Below are 23999 nucleotides of genomic sequence, written 5' to 3'. Positions count from 1 at the left end.
CCCATGCTCGCACGTGGTTTAATTACTGTGGTGTGTTCACGATGATACTATGAATATGTCTAGATATAAAGAGGCGTATTTTAGCCAATTTCAGCATAAGCTTGTACACTGAAATAGGCAATTATAATTACGGCCAGCAACATGTGGAAGCTACTGCTACTTAGCAACCTGGATGCGGTCCGTATGAGAGGATATTTTATATGGGACGGCAAAATTCGAAGCATAAGCTTCTATTAGGTTAATTAGAATGACCTCTAGCAAGAGGGGGCCAGTACTTAGCTCACATGAATAGTTATCTTAGGCCTATAATACTAGAGGTGATACTGTCAAATGCAAATGCTGAAAAGGATCTAAAAATTGGATTAAAATATACCTAAACTTGTTGTTCAAAGCAATAAGTATAAAATTAACTAGCGATATTGAATATGGATTTTTAAAAAATTAGAAGGACCCGACATTTACCTACTTCCCTACTTCCTTCCCTTTAAAGGCGGATCAACAAATTCTTGAAAAGCCAGCGACGCATTGGCGGTTGCTCTGTTGCTGTAAATGTTCATGGGCGAGTAGGGGTAATTAATCACTCTTTTAACATCAGGTGACCTCCCAGCTCGTTTGTTCGCTATTTTGCAATATCTAAATACCTAAATCTCAATCTGGGACTAAATGAAAAAAATCTAAACATCTAACTGTGTCAATAACCTACTTAATCTCCATTTAGTTTCTTAGCCAACTTTAAAAAAGGAAGAGATTCTCAATTCCTTTTTGGTGATGATAATCCATAACAGCGTTAATTAAATCTGCACTAATCTCAGCTATTTTTATATACCTAAAAGATTTAAGAGTGCTTTCTTTTAAATAATAAAAACCGGCCAACCTGGCCGATTTTTTCTGGTGAAGATCATCAATATTTTTTGATGGAGGACAAAACTCTTCAATAGATAAGATAAATCTCTCGCAAATAGTGTGATAATTTAGCAAACAATACACTCACAAGTTTCAAGCATACGTAATGTAAATAGGTAGGTATAGGTATATATACCTACAATTTTTACAACACAAAAATCAGTTGTTTTTAAATCAGATTTTTTTACGTTTTCATCGCATCGATCTTTAACCGACTTCGAAAAAAGGAGGAGGTTCTCAATTCCTCGGAATCTTTTTTTTATATTATTACCTACTTAGATTCATCCACTTATTGCGATGTTTGAATCAAAAGGCGTGGGTGTTGTTCATGTAAACATATGCAAGGGAGCTCCCAAGGGTGCATAATGAAAGGGAGTGCAGTGGGCAGCTGTTAAAAACATATTGTCTTACAATCGTTTGTGGGCGGTTCATAGTTTCTATAATGTACATACAGTTGTGTGACAGGTTTCATTAGTTGAATATCACTTTCTTTTACTATTGAACTGTAAATTCTGAAAAATTCTAGAATATTATAAAATAATTAGGCATCACAAGTCACGACTACTGTGAAAGCAATAACTAGGTACGAGTATTTATTAGTAGACCAAGATTATGCGGTTGGTGCAGTATTTTAAAACTAATATTCATACTTTAACTTCTTACACGCACTTGACCAGATTTTATGAATACATATAAAACTTTATCTTTCAATGGGTGAAAAACTGGGAACTATTGCTAGGTAGCTACCTTCTGCCTACCTATTTACCTACTTAACTACAATGGCAGTTCGTTTCAATTTAAATGAATACCAGTCTTGAAATCGAAGACTCTATTAAATACTAGCCGATGCCCGCGACTTCGCCCGCGTGGATTTAGGTTTTTTGAAATCCCGTGGGAACTCTTTGATTTTGCTAATCCAGGATATTATCTATCTCCATTCCAAATTTCACCCAAATCCGTCCAGTAGTTTTTGCGTGAAGGAGTAACAAACACACACACACACACACACACATACAAACTTTCGCCTTTATAATATTACTGTGATAGAGTGAAGTGTGATAGCGTTTTTCTTAGCGGCTCCCAATCACTACGTTTGATAATAATAATAATAGTTATTGATCAAGGGCGTGGAATGGGTGAAAGATGGGATAAATGAGGGGTGTTATTGTGCAGGGGAACTCGTCAGCTGGCGCACTAGACTTAAGAGGGCTCTCTCCGTCACTCGTTTCATACAATCGTAGTTCCAATTTCATTTGAATATTAAGCAACCAAAGTCCCTGAAATTTTGCAGACCTATTCTAGAAACTAATATCTATGTCTGTGGTTTTCCAGATTTCTGTTAAAATATTTGGTTTAAAAAGTTACGCGGTCTTAAAAATTTTCATACAAATCTTTGAGCCCCTGTAATTTTAAAACTATATATTTTTAGAAAAATCTAAAACACCACAGACACAGATATTAGTTTCTAGAATATGTCTGCAAAATTTCATGGACTTTGGTTGCTTAATATTCAAATGAATTTGGAACTACGATTGTATGAAACGAGTGACGGAGAGAGCCCTGTTAATAAAAGATAGTTGAAATCGTTCGTTTATTTTTATAGATAGGAATTTTTAATATGTCAGAAGTACTTACCTACTTTGCCTCACTATCAATCATTAAGTAAGAATACGTTTCTAAATAGTTTTTTCGCTGCATCTTGTTTCCTACATACAGTTTAATCGGTGGTTCTATTGCTGTTGTGATGCCTGTAATTTTTTAACTATAGTATTAAAATTTAAAACACAGATATGACTATTCATTACTGTTTATATTTCTACTTATATAAGCTTATTAGGTAGGTACCTATTATTAATATAGAAGAAATGTAGAGTGACTAGAGTGAAGTAGGTAATAGGTAGACAGACGTACCTCTCTAAATAAAAACATAAACTAAAATCACTACATAGAAAACTTTTTAGAACCTACTTAGTTCTTACCTAATACAAAAACCGTTTAAGTCCGAATCGGACTCGTACACGAATGGTTCCGTACCATCGTACAATAAATACAATTTTTTTTTGTGATGTAACCACAAATTCACGGTTTACGAACATTACCTACTTGTTTGATAAGACATTGCTACCTACCAAATTTCATGATTCTAGGTCTACGAGAAGTAAGTAGGTACGATATAGGATTTGATACCCTTGACCGGTCTCGACAGACAGACGACGAAGTGATCCTAGAAGGGTTCCTTTTTTCTCTGGCGATACGGAACCCTAAAAATGATATCCAAACGAAGTCACGTAATACATTCTACAAACTTATTATCTGAAACACAACTTATATACTCAAGTCTCAGCTAAAGCATAAATATCGATGAATAATGTCCAAAGGCGGTAGTGAAAAGGGTTAGGTCAGCGAAGATAAGGGAGGACAGTTACCAACGTCTTTGCCAGATCGTAAAGTTATTTCGCCGGACCCAAGTTATCTGCGTATATTTCAATTTGAAATGACACACACTTTGGGACCCAATCCCAGATCTTATAGATCCATAAACAGTTCACTTGGAAGTAGGAACTAAATATAAGAAATTGTAAGTATCTATATACCTACTTACTTGAAAACTTATTTTTCTCAACCATACGAGTATAGGCATATTAGACTGCAATCACACCAAATAGTAGGGAGATGATGATGGAGCCTAAGGTGGAGCATGCCTGCCTAGAACGTGCCTATTTATTGACTTTTCTTTTGGAGATACCAAAATGTAGCTGGCGGGGAAAACAGAAGCTTGAAGGGCAGTTCGCTCTATTTAGGTAAAAAGATGAAAGAGGAATCGGGTCAAAAAGATCTTGGGCAGACAGGCCAGCACCCATGTTCCAAACGTTCCAAATTTATTAAAAAAATTAATTAAGTACCTACTGGCTTAAACTGTTCTATTAAAAGTTATAAGTAAAATAAACGTTTACAGGACTTTATTTTTTAAATGTTAATTTAAAGATTTTAAAGTAAAGCACCTAAGAAAAAATCTCAAAAGTTTACACAGTAAAAATGCTGAAAATTAACTTTCTTGAGAACAATTCTAATCTGGCACAAGGGCACAGTGGATACGCTTCTAAATTTCCTTTCATAAACTTTTATTCCGCACTCATTGTATCACTTGTGTGGGAAGGTAGGCTTCTCTGTTACAGTTGGTTTATTAGATACCAAGGAACGTGGTCAGAATCTAGAAAAGACCAAAAGAATATCTAATGCCTTTCTTTTTGTTGCAAAAAAGTTGCTTGTTCTCTATTCATGCCTTAGGGATTCTTGAACCTTTCTCCCCCTACTAAATTGTACCTACGTGCCCATGCAACCTGTCCTTGGGAAGTATTTACTAGACAAAATAATTAGGTGATGTAACAGTTACTACAAATACAAATTGTTATAGTTTTAGATTAAATCATAGTTTAATGTTAATTTAGTGTGTAACGATATGACTGTCACATAGGATACATAATATAAAAGCCTCTTAAAATTAAAAAAAGGAACTGTATGAGGTACCTACGCCGCAGGTCAGAAACTCAGAACGCAGTGGCAAGGCATCTGCGCGACTCTTATAATGTGCGCGTTGTCAGCCGCAGTTCTCAGCACATGAGTACCTAGATGAGATACTTAGTATGCAAGTTCTATAATACAAGTTACACTACAGGCCGCGTTGGACTTTAATGTCGAGCAATGCGTGTGTTTCAGGCTTTATATCAAACTTTGCAACAGAAATCAGATAACCTTAGCCCATTTTCCCAAAGTAAACTGTTTATGTTACCAGAAAAACGGGAAGAAAATATTAACGCGCCGTCTGTATTTATGCACACGTCGCGTCGTGAGGGAGAGACGTTTGTAAATTATTATCGAAAGCGTTTCTTACTAGCAACGCTAATCGAACATCAATTTGCAAGCATCCGGTTGTTCTAATTAATTTGGGAGTTAAGTATGAGATGAGATAGATAGTTCAGGAATTTATTAAGCCTTACACACGCGCACCTAGCATCGGATTTTTACGAATTTGTTTACATATACTTATATGTATACAAATTGTATACATACATATACCTATATGTACCTAGGAAGGACCTACCGCGCGACAGTGTCTTAGGCTAATAATGCAATGGCACCGCCTACCAGGCACCGACTCTACCAGTCACCGATACTATAATTATACTTACCTATTACTTATACTACACGACTGGCCAAAAAAGTAGTGTAATGTTTTCAGAGTACATGTATCTACCTACGAGTATGTATGATAATAATATGTGAGTGTTTTACTCTACCATAACTTTTATATGCCTGAACAGATTTGAATATCGTTAGAATCCTCACACTGGCTATAATTTTGTTGAAAAAAAAAATCAATATGGTGTTTATTAATTAGGTTAGTATAATAAGACTCGTTTTCAATCGAATTTTACCTACATTATGCTCCAGAGTCCAGGTAACATTCTGACAGAGTAAATTTTATGGGTTCCTCATTTTCATGGTCATACGAGTACCTACAAGAAAACAAATGGTAGTAATTACTGAAGAAGGCACTTAAACGCAGCTTGAGTGCAAACTAGATCTTAGAAACATTTAATTGGTTTACAAACAAAGCAACTAGGCACTCCAAGCGCTCGCGAAGAAACAAGAAATTAACAAGGGCGCACGTAGTTAAGATTAATTAAAAATAATTGAGTGTAATAGAACTTCGGACACTGTTAGAATAACAAGAAAATGTAAACTTAGTTTTGTAAATCAACCTAACCCGAATTCATATCCCGATGGAAAAGCTATTTAGCTCATAGTTTTTTACGTGATAAAATCAGAAATCAGAAGGTTAGTAGAAGATTGAAGAACCAAAGTCACCGATAAAGCTCAATGGAAGAGGACGCTGTACTTCAGCTTCCTCTCGGCGATGGGCGATCAGCAATTTGCGCAGGACATAGTTCTAAATACCTATAAATGTTGGGATCCCAAGGGGCTAGAATGGCAACATTCCACCAGAAAGCATACCGTTGGCAGACCCACCACTAGGTGGGCAGAATGACATCGCAGCGTAGGGTCGCAGGGAGCCACCAGATTCAGGCCACGCAAAACAGTAGTCAGGCGTACGAAGCGAAGCGATTTGCTTCTTCTTTTCTAATCCGAACCACCAGGATATGGGGCGCCCTTTCGGCATCAGTTTTCTCTTCCACCTATAATATGGGTACCTTCAAGTCAAGAATGAATAGGCAACTACTAGGTAAGCGCGCTCCATCTTAGGCTGCATCATCACTTGCTAGCAGGTCTGATTGCAGCCAAGCGCTAGCCTATATTATTTTAAAAAAAGGCGTGTGGAAGTCCCTACAAGAGGTCTTTGTCCAGTAGTGGTTGTCTATCAGTTGATGAAGACAACGACGACATGCCCCAAGATGGGCTAAACTAAGGACTTTATTTCAATCCCTTTGGGCATTTGCCTACTTAGTAGTGAGACGTTATAATAAGTTGTTGCGTCTATTTACACAGAATTTTCTCAACTCGTCGTCGGCGTAATTTTTTAGTAGCAGATTCAGTAGTGAAATACGAAATGGGACGGAAGACTTTCAACATCAACTTTGCATCGTAATGTAACTGTCAGTGGCATGCATTTAGCCTAGCTCGCATCTATTTTGGTCCCTACTCTACCCATTCCATAATAGGTAGGTAGGTATATTAATTATTATTAATTTCTAATAACAGCATTTTTAAATGAGATTTCTACGTTTAAGGTCTACACAAAAGCGAATATAGTTACTAGATACCTTCCGGAGTTTCTCTGAAGGATTTTCCAAGTTGTTTACGTGGATCTTTTTTCGATTTGTCAACCGTGCTGCGTCCCGAATGCATTTCAGTCACATCCACTCTTGGACTAAACCTCAATAAACCGATTAGGATCATAGAGTAGCTAGAGTGGCTAGCTGATCTGGACCCTGACTTTTGGGTGGAAAATCTGAAAATCCTTTCTTAAAGCCGATTCACACCAAACACGTCCACGTGACACGCGCGTAGTGACCGTGCGTAAATTCGTAGATATAACTGCACGCATTACGTCTGCGCGAACGTTCACGCCACGCAAGCGGTATGCCATGTCTCATACAGTTGCATACATTGCAATTTACAACGCAATGGTACGCGCTACGTTTACGCTTACGCGACGCATACGCGGCCTGTGTAGCCGGCGCTTTAGTGTTTAGATACGTTATAAAGAAAACCTACGTGCAAAATCCCAAGTCTGTAAACCCAGTGGTTTGAGTTGAACGGTACATTGATGTTATGTCAGTGACAGTAATTTTAGTTCCATCCTATTTCCCTTGTCCTTGTAATGTGTTCATTCTAAAGAAAAAAGATCCTATTAGGTAAGTGGGTATCTAGGTTAATAAATGATGCGAGCACAACGCATTGAGCACAAAAACAAACGTGATATCATTGCCTGGCCTTAGGTGCTAAAACTAATTTATCGGTGAATTTCTTATTAGTGTCGTCAAGCGCAGCCTATCCTTAATTTGAAAAAATCTTTGGTGACTCTGCCGATGTTGTTCTATCACTTCTAGTATTTAAATATCAGCGGAAACCTAATGATTTTCCGGACCTCATTTCCTACCTACGCCGTAGCGGTTTCCTACGCCACTATATATAGCTAGAGAATTTCTTTAAACAATACACTATAATAGCTGAAATAGGTGTCTATTTTGAAAGTTTTAGCACAATATGTGATATCTAGTGATAGGTGGTGGGTAACTGATGAATGAAAATATTTAGTTGCAGGCCTTCTAAAGGGTCTATGACCATGATCATATTTTGCGCTTGTAAGCAAATGGATGGATGGGTATAATTAATGCCGCCAAGCCGTTTTTTTAGGGTTTCGTACCTCAAAAGGAAAAAGAACACCCTTGTACAATTACTTTGTGGTCTGTCTGTCTGTTGTTTCTGTCATGAAAACCTATAGGGTACTTCCCGTTGACCTAGAGAATCATGAAATTTGGCAGGAAGGTAGTTCTTATAGCACAAGTAAAGGAAAAAATCCAAAAACCGTGAATTTGTGGGAAAAGTGTTAGGTACGTATATCTTGTACGATGGTACGGAAACCTTCGTGTACGAATCCGACTCGCACTTGACCGATTTTTAGGGTTCCGTACCTCAAAAGGAAAACGGAACCCTCATAGGATCACTTGGTTGTCTGTCTATCTGTCTGTCTGTCTGTCCGTCTGTCTGTCCCTCTGTCATGTCTGTCAAAAAAATCTATAGCGTAGGTACCTACTTCCCGTTGACCTAGAATCCTGAAATTTGGCAGGTGGGTAGGTTTTATAGCACAAATAGGTAAGTATACTTAAAGGAAAAAATCCGAAAACCGTAAATTTGTGGTTAGTTATATCACAAAAAAAAATGTGGTCACTTACAAATAATTAGTATTTTTAATTTTTAAAGTAAATTAACTATACCAAGTGGGGTATCATAATATGAAAGGGCTTTACCTGTACATTGTTAACAGATTTTTATTTATTTTTGATTTTGATTTATCGTGCAAAAGTCGGAAAAAATACCCGAGCACGGAACCTTCGGTGCGCGAGTCTGACTCGCACTTGGCCAGTTTTTTTATATACTTACTATCTACCATTTGTATATAAACTCTACTTTTTGATTATAGAGATCATTTGAAACAAGCTTGAAACTGAAATAATTTATCTACTAGACTTCGCACACAGAACGTAATAATAAATCCACTTACCGTAGCGGCTTACAAATGCAGATACGATCCTTTTCTCGTATTTTCGTCTATCGTTTCGTTATCCTCGTAGTACGAATGTCACTATAGCAATCACACAACCAACGTTCTATCGCGTAGGTATTAATCATCTGCAACCCGAGATGAAAACCGCGAGAATTCACTCGTTAGTGTTCAATTCATGCCGTCCGACTTGGTGCGATAAACTCGTGGAGCCGGCTGTGTTGTCTTCAATACATAAACAAACTGACTAGCGCTCTGAACATAGCTCCATGTGAGAGGGCACCAGGCAGCCACATCGCACTGCCGACTGCCGAGTTTGAATTTCAGTACGCTCTTTGAAAAGGAAAGTGATCTCCAGTCCATATGAATGGCTTCATTTATAACTCTACCCAAACAAAGGGATCATTTAAGTCCATGTCAGTAAGTTGCCCGTGAATATGATAGTAAAACTACATAGTAGGTATTGGAGACGGCTTTAGATTAGCGCTAGTGTGACGTACGCGTAAAACTTCCGCGGCTGCGCGCTGGAGCAACCGAGGGGAAACGATCCTTTATCACACAAACGAATTTGTGCATTGTGTTCTTGGAACAAGGTCTGTTTAAAGCTGCCTTGTCTCCACAATACATTAACGAGAACAAAACAAACAAAATTAAGCTCGAAAGTAATATAAATAAGGTAGTAATTTGAATGGAGCTCAGTAATTAAATACTGCAAGCGGATATATCACATGTGCTTGGGGATTTGGAGATAGAGATTGCAGCGAGGTGAGCGCCCAGCTCCTGTTTTTGAACTTAATTTATGGGTAATTTGATCACGTTCCACCGTACACGATCTGAAGCCAGCTTAGCTTAGCTAGGCCAACCAAAAGTTACAGGAGTAAGGGTACTTACGCACTACCCGGTTACCCGCAATGCGGCCAGCCGCCCGGTTGTCCGCAGGATGCGTTGAACTTGCGACTAACCGATCTACGAAACGTCCGGTTGAGAAACCGTTGTGATTTGCGGCCGAATCAAACCGTTTCAAAGGTAGACGTGGAAGAAATCGCATCTATTTAGGTACTACATTAACGCACTATATCTAAAGGATAGAAAGTATTACTTTGTGCTCTTGTTTGTGTAAACACAAGATTAAAGCCAATGGTTATAATATAAGTAAACTAAAAACTGAATCAACATTAACAGCGGACATCCGCAAATTAAACGTACAGTGCGAATAGTAACCGTGCGGCTGACTGGAAGTTGGACCGCAGCCCTCGGAGCGATCGCAGTGGTTTGCGGGTTGCTGCACCGCATCGCAGTGCGAATATAAATGACCAAATACGATCGCAACACGGGTAACTGGACAGTGCGAACGTGCCCTAAGAGTTTCCTGATAAGGAAACTCTTAAGAAGAGTTACTTATTTTAGAACAGTAGTTCTCAATAGAGAACTAGGTACTGTTCTAAATTAAGTAACTCTTAATCCTACAACCTTAACTTCAAACATATTATAAAGATGTAAAATCTGATAATTCTTTTGAGCTCCTAAACATCTTTTTCATCTCCTAAACATTCGAAATTCAATTTGTAAACAAAGTTTCGTTTGTGATTGGTTGCTGACTCAAAACGGTTAACGCCCACTGATTCTTGGCTCTGACCTCCGTCATTTGTATGCGATTACGTAACAGAAAGAGCGCTATACTTTTTTCCATGGATAGATATAGATAGGTAAGATAGGTAGGTACCTGTTTTGGAAAAATTTAAATTAAAAATCGTAAAAAAATCGTCAAACAGTTTAATCAATTAATTGGAATACAATATGAAATATTAATAGTATAATAATTCGAACCGTACAAAAATTGACACAAAATTAACCTAGCCATTTATTTGGTAAAAAGCAAAAAACTTTACGCAAGTCCATAATACGTATAGATACTTAATATAAACCCATACCACTTTTTTAGGTACAATACCGTACAGTACCGCCGGGTACCTGACAAGGCGGCATAGTTTTGCAGTATAGAAATATAATATGTATCATATTCTATTAAGTATATAATGCATACACTTTGAGATCTCACTCGCCATTTGTAACCCCCGACCCAAAAAGAGGGGTGTTATAAGTTTGACGTGTACATATCTGTATATCTGTCTGTGGCATTGTAGCTTCTAAACTAATGATCCGATTTTAATTTAGTTTTTTTTTGTTTGAAAGGCGGCTTGATCGAGTGTTCTTAGCTATAATCCAAGAAAATCGGTCAGCCGTTTGAAAGTTATTAGCTTTTTTCTAGTTACTGTAACCTTCACTTATCGGGGGTGTTGTAAATTTTTAATTTATACTTGTAGTTCTGTGTCAACTATAATGTCAAAAGTACGATTTTAGTGCGTATTTTAAAGGTGGACCGTATTTTTGGCATGTCCTAAACGCATAGGACTAAAATGACGAGTGAGATCTCAAAATGTACGGACTATAATACTTTTGTGTCACTATTTTACTAAAGAGTAAACTATCTATAAAATGGCATAGGTTTATGAGAACATTAACCTGGACTCAATTTGTAAAGAATAGAAATATAATACAACAGGTAAGTAAACTTTTACAAAAGCATCTGATATAATACTTAATAACATGTATAATTTTTATAAATTGGTAACAACAGAATAATTATTTTAATAAATTTTAAATACCTACATAATATAATTTATCCTTACAGCTATTACAATAGTAATATTAATTTGGTTCAATATATAATTAATTAATATCTAGAAAAATCGATAGATAATAATGTTTATGATATGGCTTATTTTAAAGTATTTTATGCCTAGTGTACAGTGAGCTTCAGATTACATATAACAATGTTAGCAATGTTGGTAGGTATGTTACACAATTTCTAAGCTAATTTGACAGGTCTAAAAATATTTATTTATTTATTTATTTAAACACTTAATTGCTTAAAACTATGACATAGAAAAAAAATACAGGAAAGATTTGCATGCAAAGGGCGACCTTATCACTGTAGTGATCTCTTCCAGGCAACCCATACTTATGAACTAAAATTAGAAATCCAAATGTGAAGCTCGCCCGACTTCATACCTAGGTACATTACACGTGTAACTAAACAAAATTTAGTTTTTATTACCTTTTAGTGTTTGTGGTTTTTGAAGTCGGTTTTATTTTTTTTTGAAATTTTTTTATTTCACGATTTTTAGTGGCCCAACTGTACTTGCCCAGTTAAAACCCTACTGTTTACTAAGCTATTACACTGATCGCGAGCAATTTGCTCTTATCCATTGAAGAGTTCTGTTCTCCATCTCCGAAGATATTCATCAGATCTTCACCAAATTTATATGGGCCCACCTGCACAGTATACCCTTACAAAAAAAAATCCAAATCGGTTCAGGGGTCTTTGAGTAATCGGTGAACATACATTTAAAAAAATAAGATTCCGACGAATTGAGAACCTCCTCTTTTTTTTGAAGTCGGTTAATTAAGAATTAAGGAAATAGTGCTATCTTTTGCACAATATAGGTCTAAACACATTTACGTAGCGCAACGAGACGCGACGAGGCAGCACCTTGCTTCATACAGCCTCATATAAACTATATTTGCCACGCTGCTTCGTACAGCGCAGCTCAAGTGCGTTGGAATCTTTAAGGTACTTTGCAGAAAAGGATATAATCATAGCAAACCTTTAGACCTATCCATTTAGCTTAGAGATTGTGTACAACCGAATTAGCACAATTAAGTTCTATTTATATGAGAAGAGCATAGGTAATTCTTTAGCGTCGAGGGGACAGGTCGAAGCAGAAGTGCGCGGTATATCCTTGCAGGGAAAATTATTACATTTTTGTATAGTTTTCCTCAAAAAGTCGACCTTATGTCATTTAGCTGCCTTTTCATTGACAGATGCCATTTTAACATTTGATTTATTTTTTGATATCCTTAATATTTGATGCTCATTGCTCACTGTACCTAAGCAAAGGTGACGCACGCGACGGTTTTTGTAGTTTTTATAAACATACTACTAATATTGACACTAATATCATAGCGTATGGACTCCATATCAAACCCAGCGCGTGGCAGACCTTCGTTAAACTTTTAAACTTTGATGGCGTCTGGCAGGAGGTTGCCACGACAATAAGTGTCTAACAATGCATAACGTGATTTTTAATACTGACGAAAATATAAAAAAATTAGACTTTATATAATTTGGCGTAAGATTTTTTACACCTTTACTACCTGTGATCTCCCAAAGCCACCATGATCCAAACTTCACAGTTGCTGATCGTTTTTCACTGTGCTGGGGACATTAGGCAGAGAAACTTTCAGCTTTTATAAAATAACGAAGGCCTGGCACGCGCTGGCTCTCTCTGTAGTACTGTGATTTCTGTCTCGATATCTACTTCGAACGACTGTATGGATTATCTCTTTAGGCTGTGCTAATATTTATGCAATGAAAACCAGTATGATTCTTAATAATTAGGCTAACATTAAGCTTAAATGCATTAAATTGACAAAAAAATTGTGCTAATCAAACACTCAAGTGAGGCAGACCCTGAAATGGTCTAGGTGTACAAGCACGCTGGAAGAGGTGTGCAATACAAATTGCAGGTGTTTTTGTGCCAATTCGGAGCGCCCCACCGAGCGTCAAATGGTTTTCATGTTGACAGATGTCTCATCACTAACATTTAGTTCCGAGTACGCTAAATTTACACTCACTGCTACTATCAGCCAAACTACTAAAATGGCGAAAATGAAGTTGCTTCAAAAACAGGTCGGCAATCGCAAGTCCAGCGTACTTATATTAATAGATGTCAGTGAGCAAAGGAATGTTGAACAACAAAGCAAAACATACACAAATACCATGACTAGAAAAATGTACCCTGCACTTTCGAGGAACACACTAAAAACTTAAGAATAATTTACCTAATTAAAAAATGCACATAATATTATTTACTTAATAAATAACACTGAAGTACCGTCCGTATGTTTAGATTCATACCCAACTTAAAAGAAGGGTTATTATGTGTTTACAAGAACGTAAGTTGCTAGTCTCTGAACTAAAATGACAGCTAAAGCATGTAAAAACTACATCAAGAAGATCATAGCTCTTAAATTTTAGAAGATTCTGTGAAGATCATTACTTTGTATACTCAGTTGTAGGTACAGTTACTGATTTAAATAAGTTTAGTTTTATAGTTAAAATAATCTAAAATAACCTAAACTACAATTTAATTAACCTTATAAAAAGCTGCAAAGCATTATGTACTTGTTATAATACTTTAGTCTTTGTTAAACTCTTAAAAGTTAGACTGAATCTTATAAGACATCATTTTTTTTATAATTGTTAACGAACGATGGATCGTTGTGATAGTATTACAATACTATATAAATTAAAATCAGTCTCAAAACAGCTCTTTTGGCATTTTCCTTAATAGTATACAATTTAATATAAGGGAAACATTAGATTTTTTAAGGTAAACAAATATTAGGCGCCCGAAAACTCTACCGCCTATTTAAACATCAGTTCTTTGTATAGAACTTCATATTTATAAAAGTAATAGAAAGATCTTGATTAAGGCGTTTCCGTTGTAAAGCACATATTATACGAGTTGGGAAGCTGTAACGTAGGTACCTAAAGCCTTTCCTTGTTATAATTTGTGCTGCTGTCACTTGTCGCTGTTATCGCGCGTTCTAACTGGTTAGCGCGCCTTAGCACACCTACGCGTTCGCACGCGGCGACAAAAAACCGACGTTTAATGCCCTTAGAATACCACATTCGCACGAGGTACAGGGTATGCCTTGACATCTTAAGCTTTCTGTCTGCGTTGTATCCTTCATGGCTGAGGGTCACGACCACTTTCCATTAATCACATAATGGTAGGAGTTTTCTCGGAAGAATAAAGCAGTGGGTTTCCAGATCCCTCCGCATACAACTCGACTAAGAGTATGAGATTTTAACTCTTAGCATGTTATAGGCATAGAGACAATGATTTGCCAATGCGTCGGTATACTAATTCGGCCTTTAAAATTGGTCTTGCTACGTAAACAAAAATTAAACTGTTTTCTATACAAAAAATAAGATACCTACTAGTAAAAAGGGCCCTTAAAAATATTCCAGGTCACCCCACAGTTTCAACACGGAATGTATCAAAATCACAGTTTGTACTGTTCTAGCAGTAGCACAGTTTTCTGTCTTGCTTTGCTTGAAGTCTCTGCAAGGATTGTCGCCTCCGGCCCGAAGCACACAGCATTGCATATTCTACACAAGTTTCCATTCTGCAATGAAAACAAATAAATATTACATTGTTATCTAAATATATATACAGAAAGAAAAGGTGACTGACTGACTGACTGACTGATCTATCAACACACAGCTCATACAACTGGACAAATCTGACTGTTTGGCATGCAGATAGCTATCATATTAACATAGACATCCACTAGGAAAAGATTTTCAAAATTCAACCCCAATGGGGTAAAATAGGGTTTGAAATGTGCGTAGCTCACGCGGACAAAGTCACAGGCTTTGTTATTAATAAATATGTAGAGGGTGGTAGGACTTAGTTGTGATTGCGAATGTGTTAAAATATAACATCAAAATATACTGCCATCTTTTTTCTAAAACGCAGCTAATTTCAAAAAGTAATTTTGACCAAAACATGAAAATTTTCAAAAACGAAAGTTTGTAAAAAAGAATGCTACGTTGGACAAGGCTTTTAGTTAGTTTTTAGTTTTGTCCTACATAGTTCATTTTTTTAAAAACATCTGTTTTACTAAATTTCCATGTTTTTGGAGATAACTTACATATTACTTTACGGGTTAGCCACTTTTTACCAAAAGGACAAGAGAATAATATTTTGTAAAACGAGCTTAGATTCCTCATAATTTTTCTAAATCGAATACCTATCTCTAACTAAAATTGATGGCCAGTCATAGTTGGTTAAGCAACATTGGGAGGTAACAAATCATCATCATCATCATCGCGTGCCTTCTTCGAAACGAAGTTTGGCGATCATCATCCGAAAAGCTTCTCTATTAAAAACCGCCTCTTGCAACTTCGGGTAACTAAGCCCTGTCCACCCCCTTATGTCGTCCAACCATTTACGTCTTTGGCGACCTTGAGCTCTTTTGCCTGCAATTCTCCCTTCCAAAACTAATCTTGGGAAAGAGAATTGTCCTCCTCTCTGTAAATGCCCAAAAGAAAGCGAGCTTCCTTCGCATGATGGTGGACATGAGTTCTCTCTCTTTCTGGACCAATTCCAGCACCTTAGTGTTCGGTGTAAAACTGTTCCAGGTTATCTTGAGCATTTTCCTGTAGATCCACATTTCGAAAGCTTGTAGGCGGTTAGTTGCTTCCTTTTTGAGAACCCAAGTTTCACAACCATACAAGAGGGTGGACCAGACATAGCACTTTACAAGGCGGCATCTCAGCTCAAGCTGTATTTTGTTGCTGCAGAGGATTTTGGACAAATGAAATCTGAAAAACGATTACCTGTACATAATCTTATCAAGTAAGATTTCAATAGCACGGTTAATGTTCTCTCCTGTTTTGGCGCTTGTTTCCACATAAGATAAGTTGTAGTTCTTTGCAAATTCTCGGGCACGATTTTGGTTCACCAATCGTTTTTCTTGTAGATCACATTTATGACCGCACAGCACTATGTCTGGGTCATCACTGAGACTGTGTGTCTGAAAGATTAAATCATCATAATCATTGAATGTTATCAGATACAAAATATTCTAATCCAAACTTCAAGTGTCTGTCTATGCTAGCTTTTCACGCACCATCTAAACAATTAACGGATTTTGATGAAATAGGGTACAGAGATAGCTTACATCTCAGGGAAGGATATAGGTTATTTCTTATTCCAGAAAATTAAAGAGTTCCCATGGGATTTTTACATCCACATCTAAGAAATCACAGGCATCATCTATTTGGTACACAGATAGCTTCTATCCTGGAGACAGATAAAACAAAATTATAGATTACCTACATTTTATTCTGGAAAATCATAGTCCCTATGGGATTTTTGAAAACCTAAATTCATGTGGATGAAGTCACTAGTATCATCTTTCACACACCCTCTCAACATTTAACCGATTTTTATGAAATTGGGGTACAGAGGTAGCTTACATCTTTGGGAAGGATATAGACTATTTTTGTACCCAAAAATTAAATAAGAAGTCACAGGCATCATCTATTTCGTGCACAGATAGCTTGCATCCCCAGACAGATAAAATTATAAATTACCTATTTTTTATTCTGGATAATCAAAGAGTCCCCATGGGATTTTTGAAAACCTAAATTCAGGTGGATGAAGTCACTGGTAATCAACTAACAACTAGTGTACAAATATAAGCCTAAGGGATTGAATGCCCAGTTTTGATAGGGAATCATTCAAGAACAATCATCTATATGTTCTACATGCTTCATGGCAGATGTATTTTACGATTCAAAAGTACTTGTAATAGTTTATTTGAATAAAAATATTTCTATTCTATTCTATTCATGCAATGGGATCTCAGATTATAAAGTCAAACTATGGAATATAATATAATATATAAATATCGCTCACCCTACTTTTAAATGACACTGTTCACATTTAGATGTAATATAATATTACATCTAAGTGTGAACAGTGTGATATTTCCGTAGTTTGAAGGCAACTTTATGGCATTGTATGAAAATATTATGTTAAGATGATATTGAAGTACCTTTAATTGTTCTATCCAATTGCGAACCTCCAAGAATGAAGCCTCATTTGTTAAATCAAAAAGCAGTAAGAAGCCCATCGCATCTCTATAAAAAGCTGTTGTTAAGCTCCTGAACCTACAACATAAAATGAAAATATTATAGCAAAACAAATATTCATCTTTCATTGATTAAATAGATAACTTTTTTTACACATAGATAAATAAACCAGTGTGAGTAGCAGGTGGCAGTACTGAACTGTATAGGTATAAACTGTGAGAGATTAAAAGTATCATAAATTCAGGAATAATAACCTAGATGATTACAACATGTAACGTGTACCTTAGCGGTCCCGTTACATCCTTTATTTAGATCGCATATTTTTATTAACATAACCTGAAATCTGTTAGTAGACCTTTTATACGTCATATGTCAGTGTCCCAAACTTCACCATGACGTTTCTAAGGCGTGACGTTTGGGAATGTAATTCAACGATCTGTCAAACCTTCTTTCATATTGGAAAAAAAACTAGTAACATTTTTGACAGCTCGTTTACCGAATGAAGTTGGCATCTTTCGGTGGCCATTTTGAAGCTTCACTTTTCTTCCTACATAGACACGCAAACATTTGCTCGTCAATTATTAATTTTTAAAAATGTGAAAGTTAAACTAAATAAGTATAATACATATTTATGGGCCAGAGGGCTATAGAGTGGTAGGACACGGCGCTTTTAGCGGTAAGTGTTCATTTTTCTACCCAATCTCGCCATAAGAACATTGAATTTTCCAACAAGAAAATGGATGAAAATTTTAACCTAACATTTTCCTTGTTACAGCCGTTGATCCTAGATCGTTGATCCTAGATCGTTGATCCTAGATTGTTATCATTTAACGCCTCATTTGAGCATTTATCATGAGGATTTTCCCGTAAATTTCATTTTGGATCGTACATGTTACGTTTTATATCGGATTCCATCCCGGAATTGGTGTGATGGAATGCAGTTTTCGGCCTGTGGAATTAGTTAGATATTCGACATGTGCCTAGCTTATTCTCTATTTTAACAAATTTTGTGATAATTTGGACTTTATTTTTTTTATAACCTAGTGTGTGGCCATGTGGCCCAGGTACTATAAGTTTGTTTATTTTTGATGATTAAGATAATCTTTGTTACAATTGGCAGCCCCGAACAGGGACTGATTTTTATTTGGGAACCTAGTTGTGTTGATTCTCATAGTATTGGTGAATAAATATTTTAATTGTTCTAGTTCTTGTCTTAATTTGTATTTTTTGTAATATTTTAAGGTGTATTGTATTCTTGTAACTTATTTTTTTTTTGAATATTGTATGCCTAGATACTAAGATGTTTGTCTTAGCATAGCAATTTAAGTGTGCTCGCCTAGTTAATAAGCGTAGTTTATTTTGAGGTTTTTTATACTACTATTATTTATGTGTTACTAGTGAAAATGCTACTTACCTAAAAAGGCCATTTCTTTGTAAGAAACGGAGCCAAAAACTTGATAGGTGTCGCTGTGACCAGTTTTCTCTTGAAAATGATAGGTGCACGACGATGGAAAATCTATTTTATTTAATTTTATCTATTTTTTTTTTTTTTTAGACTTTTTCCAAATTTTGTTAGAGTAATCTTCTAGAGAATAGACAGCGTTTGTAGTCCCAGGTCGTGGTCTATTTGTATTCGTTAGGATGTTATTTGGTATGACAAATGCACCGTCGAATTACACAGACTTTCTGATCGTTTGTTTGGACCAGATTTTGATAACGAAGTCCTGTTACCTAGATGATATTATTATTTTACTTTCAAAAGATTTTAAATTCATTCAGCATTTTAGATAAATAAATATCAAAGATTAAAAGATTCTAGACTTGCAAATAACTTAAATAAATTTGAATTTTGCTAAAGAATATAATATTCCAAAAATATTTCATAACATACTCCTCAGAATAACCCAGTTGAACGTTTTAATAAAACTATTGAGACTTGCTTAGCATGCTATGTTGAAAGTGACCATAGAACGTGGTCTAAATATTTACCCCATGTTCAGGCAGCTATTAATGGCACTATTAATTTAGTTACAGGATACACACCTAATTTTCTTATGTTTGGTAGGGAAGTTTTCCTTGATGGATCCTTACATAAATTTTATTCTATCTCTGACCCTTCAGAGTTAACTATTGGTAGTCGTTCAGATTATTCGGACGCACTTCTTACTTTGAGTAATATTTTTGATAAAACTGTTAGTAATCTGGCCAAGTCATATAGACGAAATGCCAAATACTACAATGAAGGAAGAAAAAGCATTTCTTATTGTGTTGGAGACACAGTTTGGAGGCGCAACTTTGTGCAATCCAATGCTGCTTCTTTCTTTTCCGCAAAATTAGCCCCTAAATTTGTTAAATGTAAAATAATAAAGAAAATTTCAGATAATGTATATTTATTAAAAGATTTGGAAAAAAAATAGTACAGGTAGATACCATATAAAAGATATTCTTAAAATTTGACAAAATTAAAACTTAAAATTAATTTTAACAGGAAAAGAATCTAGCAGAAGCTAACACAATAAGGACTCATTATTATTTTGTGTAGGATTTTTTTTTGGCTCCTTTGTCAGTCCTACCGATTTGTAGGTTGCGGCTATGCAGTTGCTCCGCATTACCTCTCCTTTTTGTATATATTGTATATTTTTGATTTTATAGTTCTGTTTATAAGAGATCTTTTGGTAGCGGTTATGCAGTTGCTTCGTTTTACCAGGCTCTTGAAGAACTCATTTTTGGTTGCGGTTTTGCCTTTGTTTGCACCGTATTACCTAATTTTGTTGTAAATATGTATAGTTTTCTTTTAAGGGATTACGGTTTAGCACATGCCCCGTACTATCCTCCTGCTTGTTCTGCTATAGTCAGTCAGGTAGTTTTGTAAATATGTACAGATCTTTTGTGGGATCATGGTTGGCACATGCTCCATGTTATCCTCCTGCTTGTGTCTGTTTTATCGGGCAAGTAGATGTATATATTTTTTTCTATGTGGGTCTTTAGTACTCATCCTTGGCCTTGTCTCACACATGTGGACATGTTCGCTAGGTCCTTGCTTTAGGCAGGACGATGTTTTAGGTGTTGCTCTTTTGTAGCGCATCTTTATTTTGGATGGTTCGACAATGCGCGGCGAGGGTGCCTGAGTGCTTTGTTCGGTTGCATACCATTCCGAAAACCCCTTAGCTAGGTTAGTTCGTCAATACGCGGCGAGGGTGCCTCAGTGGATTGATCAGTTGCATACTAACTCTAGACTCTTTTTATTTTGGCTTATGTTGTGTTAGGTTGGTTTGCCATTTCACGGCGTTGATGCTTAGTGTCTTGGTCAGTAGTATACCAATCCTAATCACACACTCTTTAGAAAGTTTTCTTCCCTTCTTCGCTAGTTTGGTTTGCCATTTCACAGCGTTGATGCTAGTGTCTTGGACAGTAGTATACCAATACTATGCAATTCTAGTTTAGGAATTTTGTTTTAATGGATTGCTTCTCAATCTGTATTTATTAATGATTATTTGGTCGTTTTGGCTTACATAAATTTAGATATTTAACTTTCCTTTTGTTTGGTAGTTCCCTTTGTTTTGTCTTATAGAATTGTTTAGGGTAAAGAAAAAAAAAAAGGTTTTTTTTTCTTTTCTCTAGAAAGGGGAAATTGTAACGTGTACCTTAGCGGTCCCGTTACATCCTTTATTTAGATCGCATATTTTTATTAACATAACCTGAAATCTGTTAGTAGACCTTTTATACGTCATATGTCAGTGTCCCAAACTTCACCATGACGTTTCTAAGGCGTGACGTTTGGGAATGTAATTCAACGATCTGTCAAACCTTCTTTCATATTGGAAAAAAAACTAGTAACATTTTTGACAGCTCGTTTACCGAATGAAGTTGGCATCTTTCGGTGGCCATTTTGAAGCTTCACTTTTCTTCCTACATAGACACGCAAACATTTGCTCGTCAATTATTAATTTTTAAAAATGTGAAAGTTAAACTAAATAAGTATAATACATATTTATGGGCCAGAGGGCTATAGAGTGGTAGGACACGGCGCTTTTAGCGGTAAGTGTTCATTTTTCTACCCAATCTCGCCATAAGAACATTGAATTTTCCAACAAGAAAATGGATGAAAATTTTAACCTAACATTTTCCTTGTTACAGCCGTTGATCCTAGATCGTTGATCCTAGATCGTTGATCCTAGATTGTTATCATTTAACGCCTCATTTGAGCATTTATCATGAGGATTTTCCCGTAAATTTCATTTTGGATCGTACATGTTACGTTTTATATCGGATTCCATCCCGGAATTGGTGTGATGGAATGCAGTTTTCGGCCTGTGGAATTAGTTAGATATTCGACATGTGCCTAGCTTATTCTCTATTTTAACAAATTTTGTGATAATTTGGACTTTATTTTTTTTATAACCTAGTGTGTGGCCATGTGGCCCAGGTACTATAAGTTTGTTTATTTTTGATCATTGTATCTATATATAAGACATATAAAATTAAGACAAGAACAAAGGGGCGATACCTATTATAAATTGTCATATTTTTTTTTTCCTCTTTAATAAATAAAATTTGTATAAAACTTTAGAAATTTAATAAATTAATTTTTAATAATAAATTTTAAATTCTTTGATTTTTATTCACCAATATTTATTTCTTGAGGACATTTGGCGTCCCGGAATAGAGAGCACGGCTAGGTGGACCGAATCTCTGACTTGCGATTAAAAGTCCAGGCCTCGGCAAGTCTATCTGTGGAGATTTCTATCCAGCTGGCTGGCGCCCGAAGGTTTTCCCTATATCCATTTTATATATATATATTTTGTCAGCTGGAAGTAAAAGTAAGGAATTCTATTGTATTGTATTGTTTTTTTTTATTTTATTTTTTTAAATTTTTCACCTATTGGGTGGTGAAAAATTTTCTTTGTTACAAACATTAAAATCTCAACTTTAGTGCTAGGAGAGCAGCCCTTGAGTCAAAACTCATTGGAAAAGACAAACCATAAGACATGCTGAGTCCTTAGTATACTATATTGTTTACTTAACATGATCCAGATCACAGTATATGGATCACTAATCACCCATGTTTTGAGAGCAATCAACATCCATATTAAATATTATACTGAACTACATGTTCAATATAAATCAGCGACCTATATCATGATCTAGAAACACAAAATTAAAAATTTTACTGAGCAAGTAGCATGTCTTTAAGCCTTAAAAGTAGTAACTGTAACTTGAAAAAATCTCTTTGGTAGCCTTAAAAATGCTACAGCAATAATTGTAAATAAGGTGCATAGCTACCTCTCTTGACCAGCAGTATCCCATAACTGTAGATGTATACGATGCTGTCTTGTATTTTGGTGGTATATCTGAAAAAAATCGATTAACTAGGTATAGGACCTATATTGTAATCAATGTTTTATCTCCCTCTTTTTGGAAAGACCATCTGAGTAGAGAAGCAGTTTGTGGAATTCTGATCCCCATTACTTTAGCTTTAGCCCAGCGCTAGACTTACAATAAACAACTTTTAACTTAATTTGATAACAATAGCTCTTTTGTACTTACAACAGTCTTTTCTCTAAAGTCGATGCCCACAGTTGAAATGAATTGAGTGTGAAAGACACCATCAGTATACTTGTATAAAAAGCTCGTTTTTCCGACACCGGAATCGCCGACACACAGAAGTTTGATAAGATAATCGTAGTCCATATTAGATGTAATCATTTCCCAATTTCTAAGTTATTTCTATGGTGCTCTTCTGATGTAGGTAAGTACTATTGAAATAAAATAGTCATCCAAATCAAAATTAATAAACCTGTCCGAACAATTCGTTATTATGTAAATAATATACCTAATAGATTACTATTGGTCATGGATCAGTTTCATTTGGTTAAAAGATAATCGGAAAAATTGGAATTGTTAATTTTATGCATTTTATGAACACCAACACGACACGATTCGCGAACAGACCTTTGACCATTCGTGGTCTGTGCCTTTGACATCTGTCATTAATTGACATTGACAACACAACCAGTATGGAACTTGTATGCTGTAGAGTCGTCACGGGTAACATTGTGCGTATCAAACGCGTGAGTCAATGGCTCAATGGGAATAATGGCACGAAAATTATTATATATACTGCAAAAACCATAGACATACTAGTTTTTTTAACCGACTTCCAAAAAAGGAGGAGGTTCTCAATTCGTCGGAATCTTTTTTTTTTTTATACTATCTCTATGGCAAAAACTGATATTAAAATAAGATATAGGGCATTCTTCATTTATACATTCAACAATTAATGCAATAAATATGTTAATTGTTTGATGTTTAATTATTGTACAATAGCATTAACTATACCGTATATATAGTATAGTATTGTGCGGTAACCTGGTAAAATAATATTTTGAAAAAACGCAAATTCTGATTCAAAAAATGTTTAAGTATTAATTACCATTTATTTTTTCATTTGTATTATAAATTATTTAGGACCTTATTCCACAAAACTTAACACAAAACCCTCGCTATTAAATCAATGTTACCCGTATTTACTGTATGTGGTCTTTCTTTTCTCTCGTCTGGCATATATATGTGGTCTACTAGAAAGTCGATTCCGGAAATCCTGATCAAGTTCAA

The 23999-nt window shown here is 35.8% G+C and overlaps 2 protein-coding genes and 2 long non-coding RNA genes across 4 annotated transcripts in view; 2 read left to right on the top strand and 2 right to left on the bottom strand.

The window, feature by feature from the left end:
- The window catches only part of LOC123867764 (sorbin and SH3 domain-containing protein 1), a 191176-nt gene extending 182120 nt beyond the window's left edge, over positions 1–9056 (bottom strand). Inside the window, exon 1 of the mRNA XM_045910009.1 lies at positions 8651–9056. The gene's annotated coding sequence lies outside the window, so the exon portion shown is untranslated. The remainder of the gene's footprint in view (positions 1–8650) is intronic.
- LOC123867794 lies at positions 1868–21106 on the top strand. Its single transcript, XR_006796503.1, has 3 exons — positions 1868–1966; positions 19508–19517; positions 21097–21106. It is a non-coding gene; the product is annotated as an uncharacterized LOC123867794 (long non-coding RNA).
- On the top strand, positions 8966–19498 carry LOC123867796. Its single transcript, XR_006796505.1, has 3 exons — positions 8966–8976; positions 15569–15571; positions 18976–19498. It is a non-coding gene; the product is annotated as an uncharacterized LOC123867796 (long non-coding RNA).
- On the bottom strand, positions 14646–23325 carry LOC123867787 (ras-related protein Rab-27A). The gene is made up of 6 exons (XM_045910054.1): positions 23218–23325; positions 22932–23140; positions 22668–22735; positions 17348–17462; positions 16125–16321; positions 14646–14908 (listed from the first exon to the last, which is right to left on the bottom strand). The coding sequence occupies exons 2-6, from the start codon at positions 23088–23090 to the stop codon at positions 14803–14805; spliced, it is 645 nt and encodes a 214-aa protein (XP_045766010.1). The 5' UTR covers positions 23091–23140; positions 23218–23325; the 3' UTR covers positions 14646–14802.
- Between the last annotated feature and the right edge of the window lie 674 nt (positions 23326–23999).

Source organism: Maniola jurtina, chromosome 8, assembly GCF_905333055.1.
Source record: "Maniola jurtina chromosome 8, ilManJurt1.1, whole genome shotgun sequence".
In the NCBI taxonomy this organism is placed as follows: domain Eukaryota; kingdom Metazoa; phylum Arthropoda; class Insecta; order Lepidoptera; family Nymphalidae; genus Maniola; species Maniola jurtina.
This window is presented reverse-complemented; position numbering and strand designations above follow the sequence as displayed.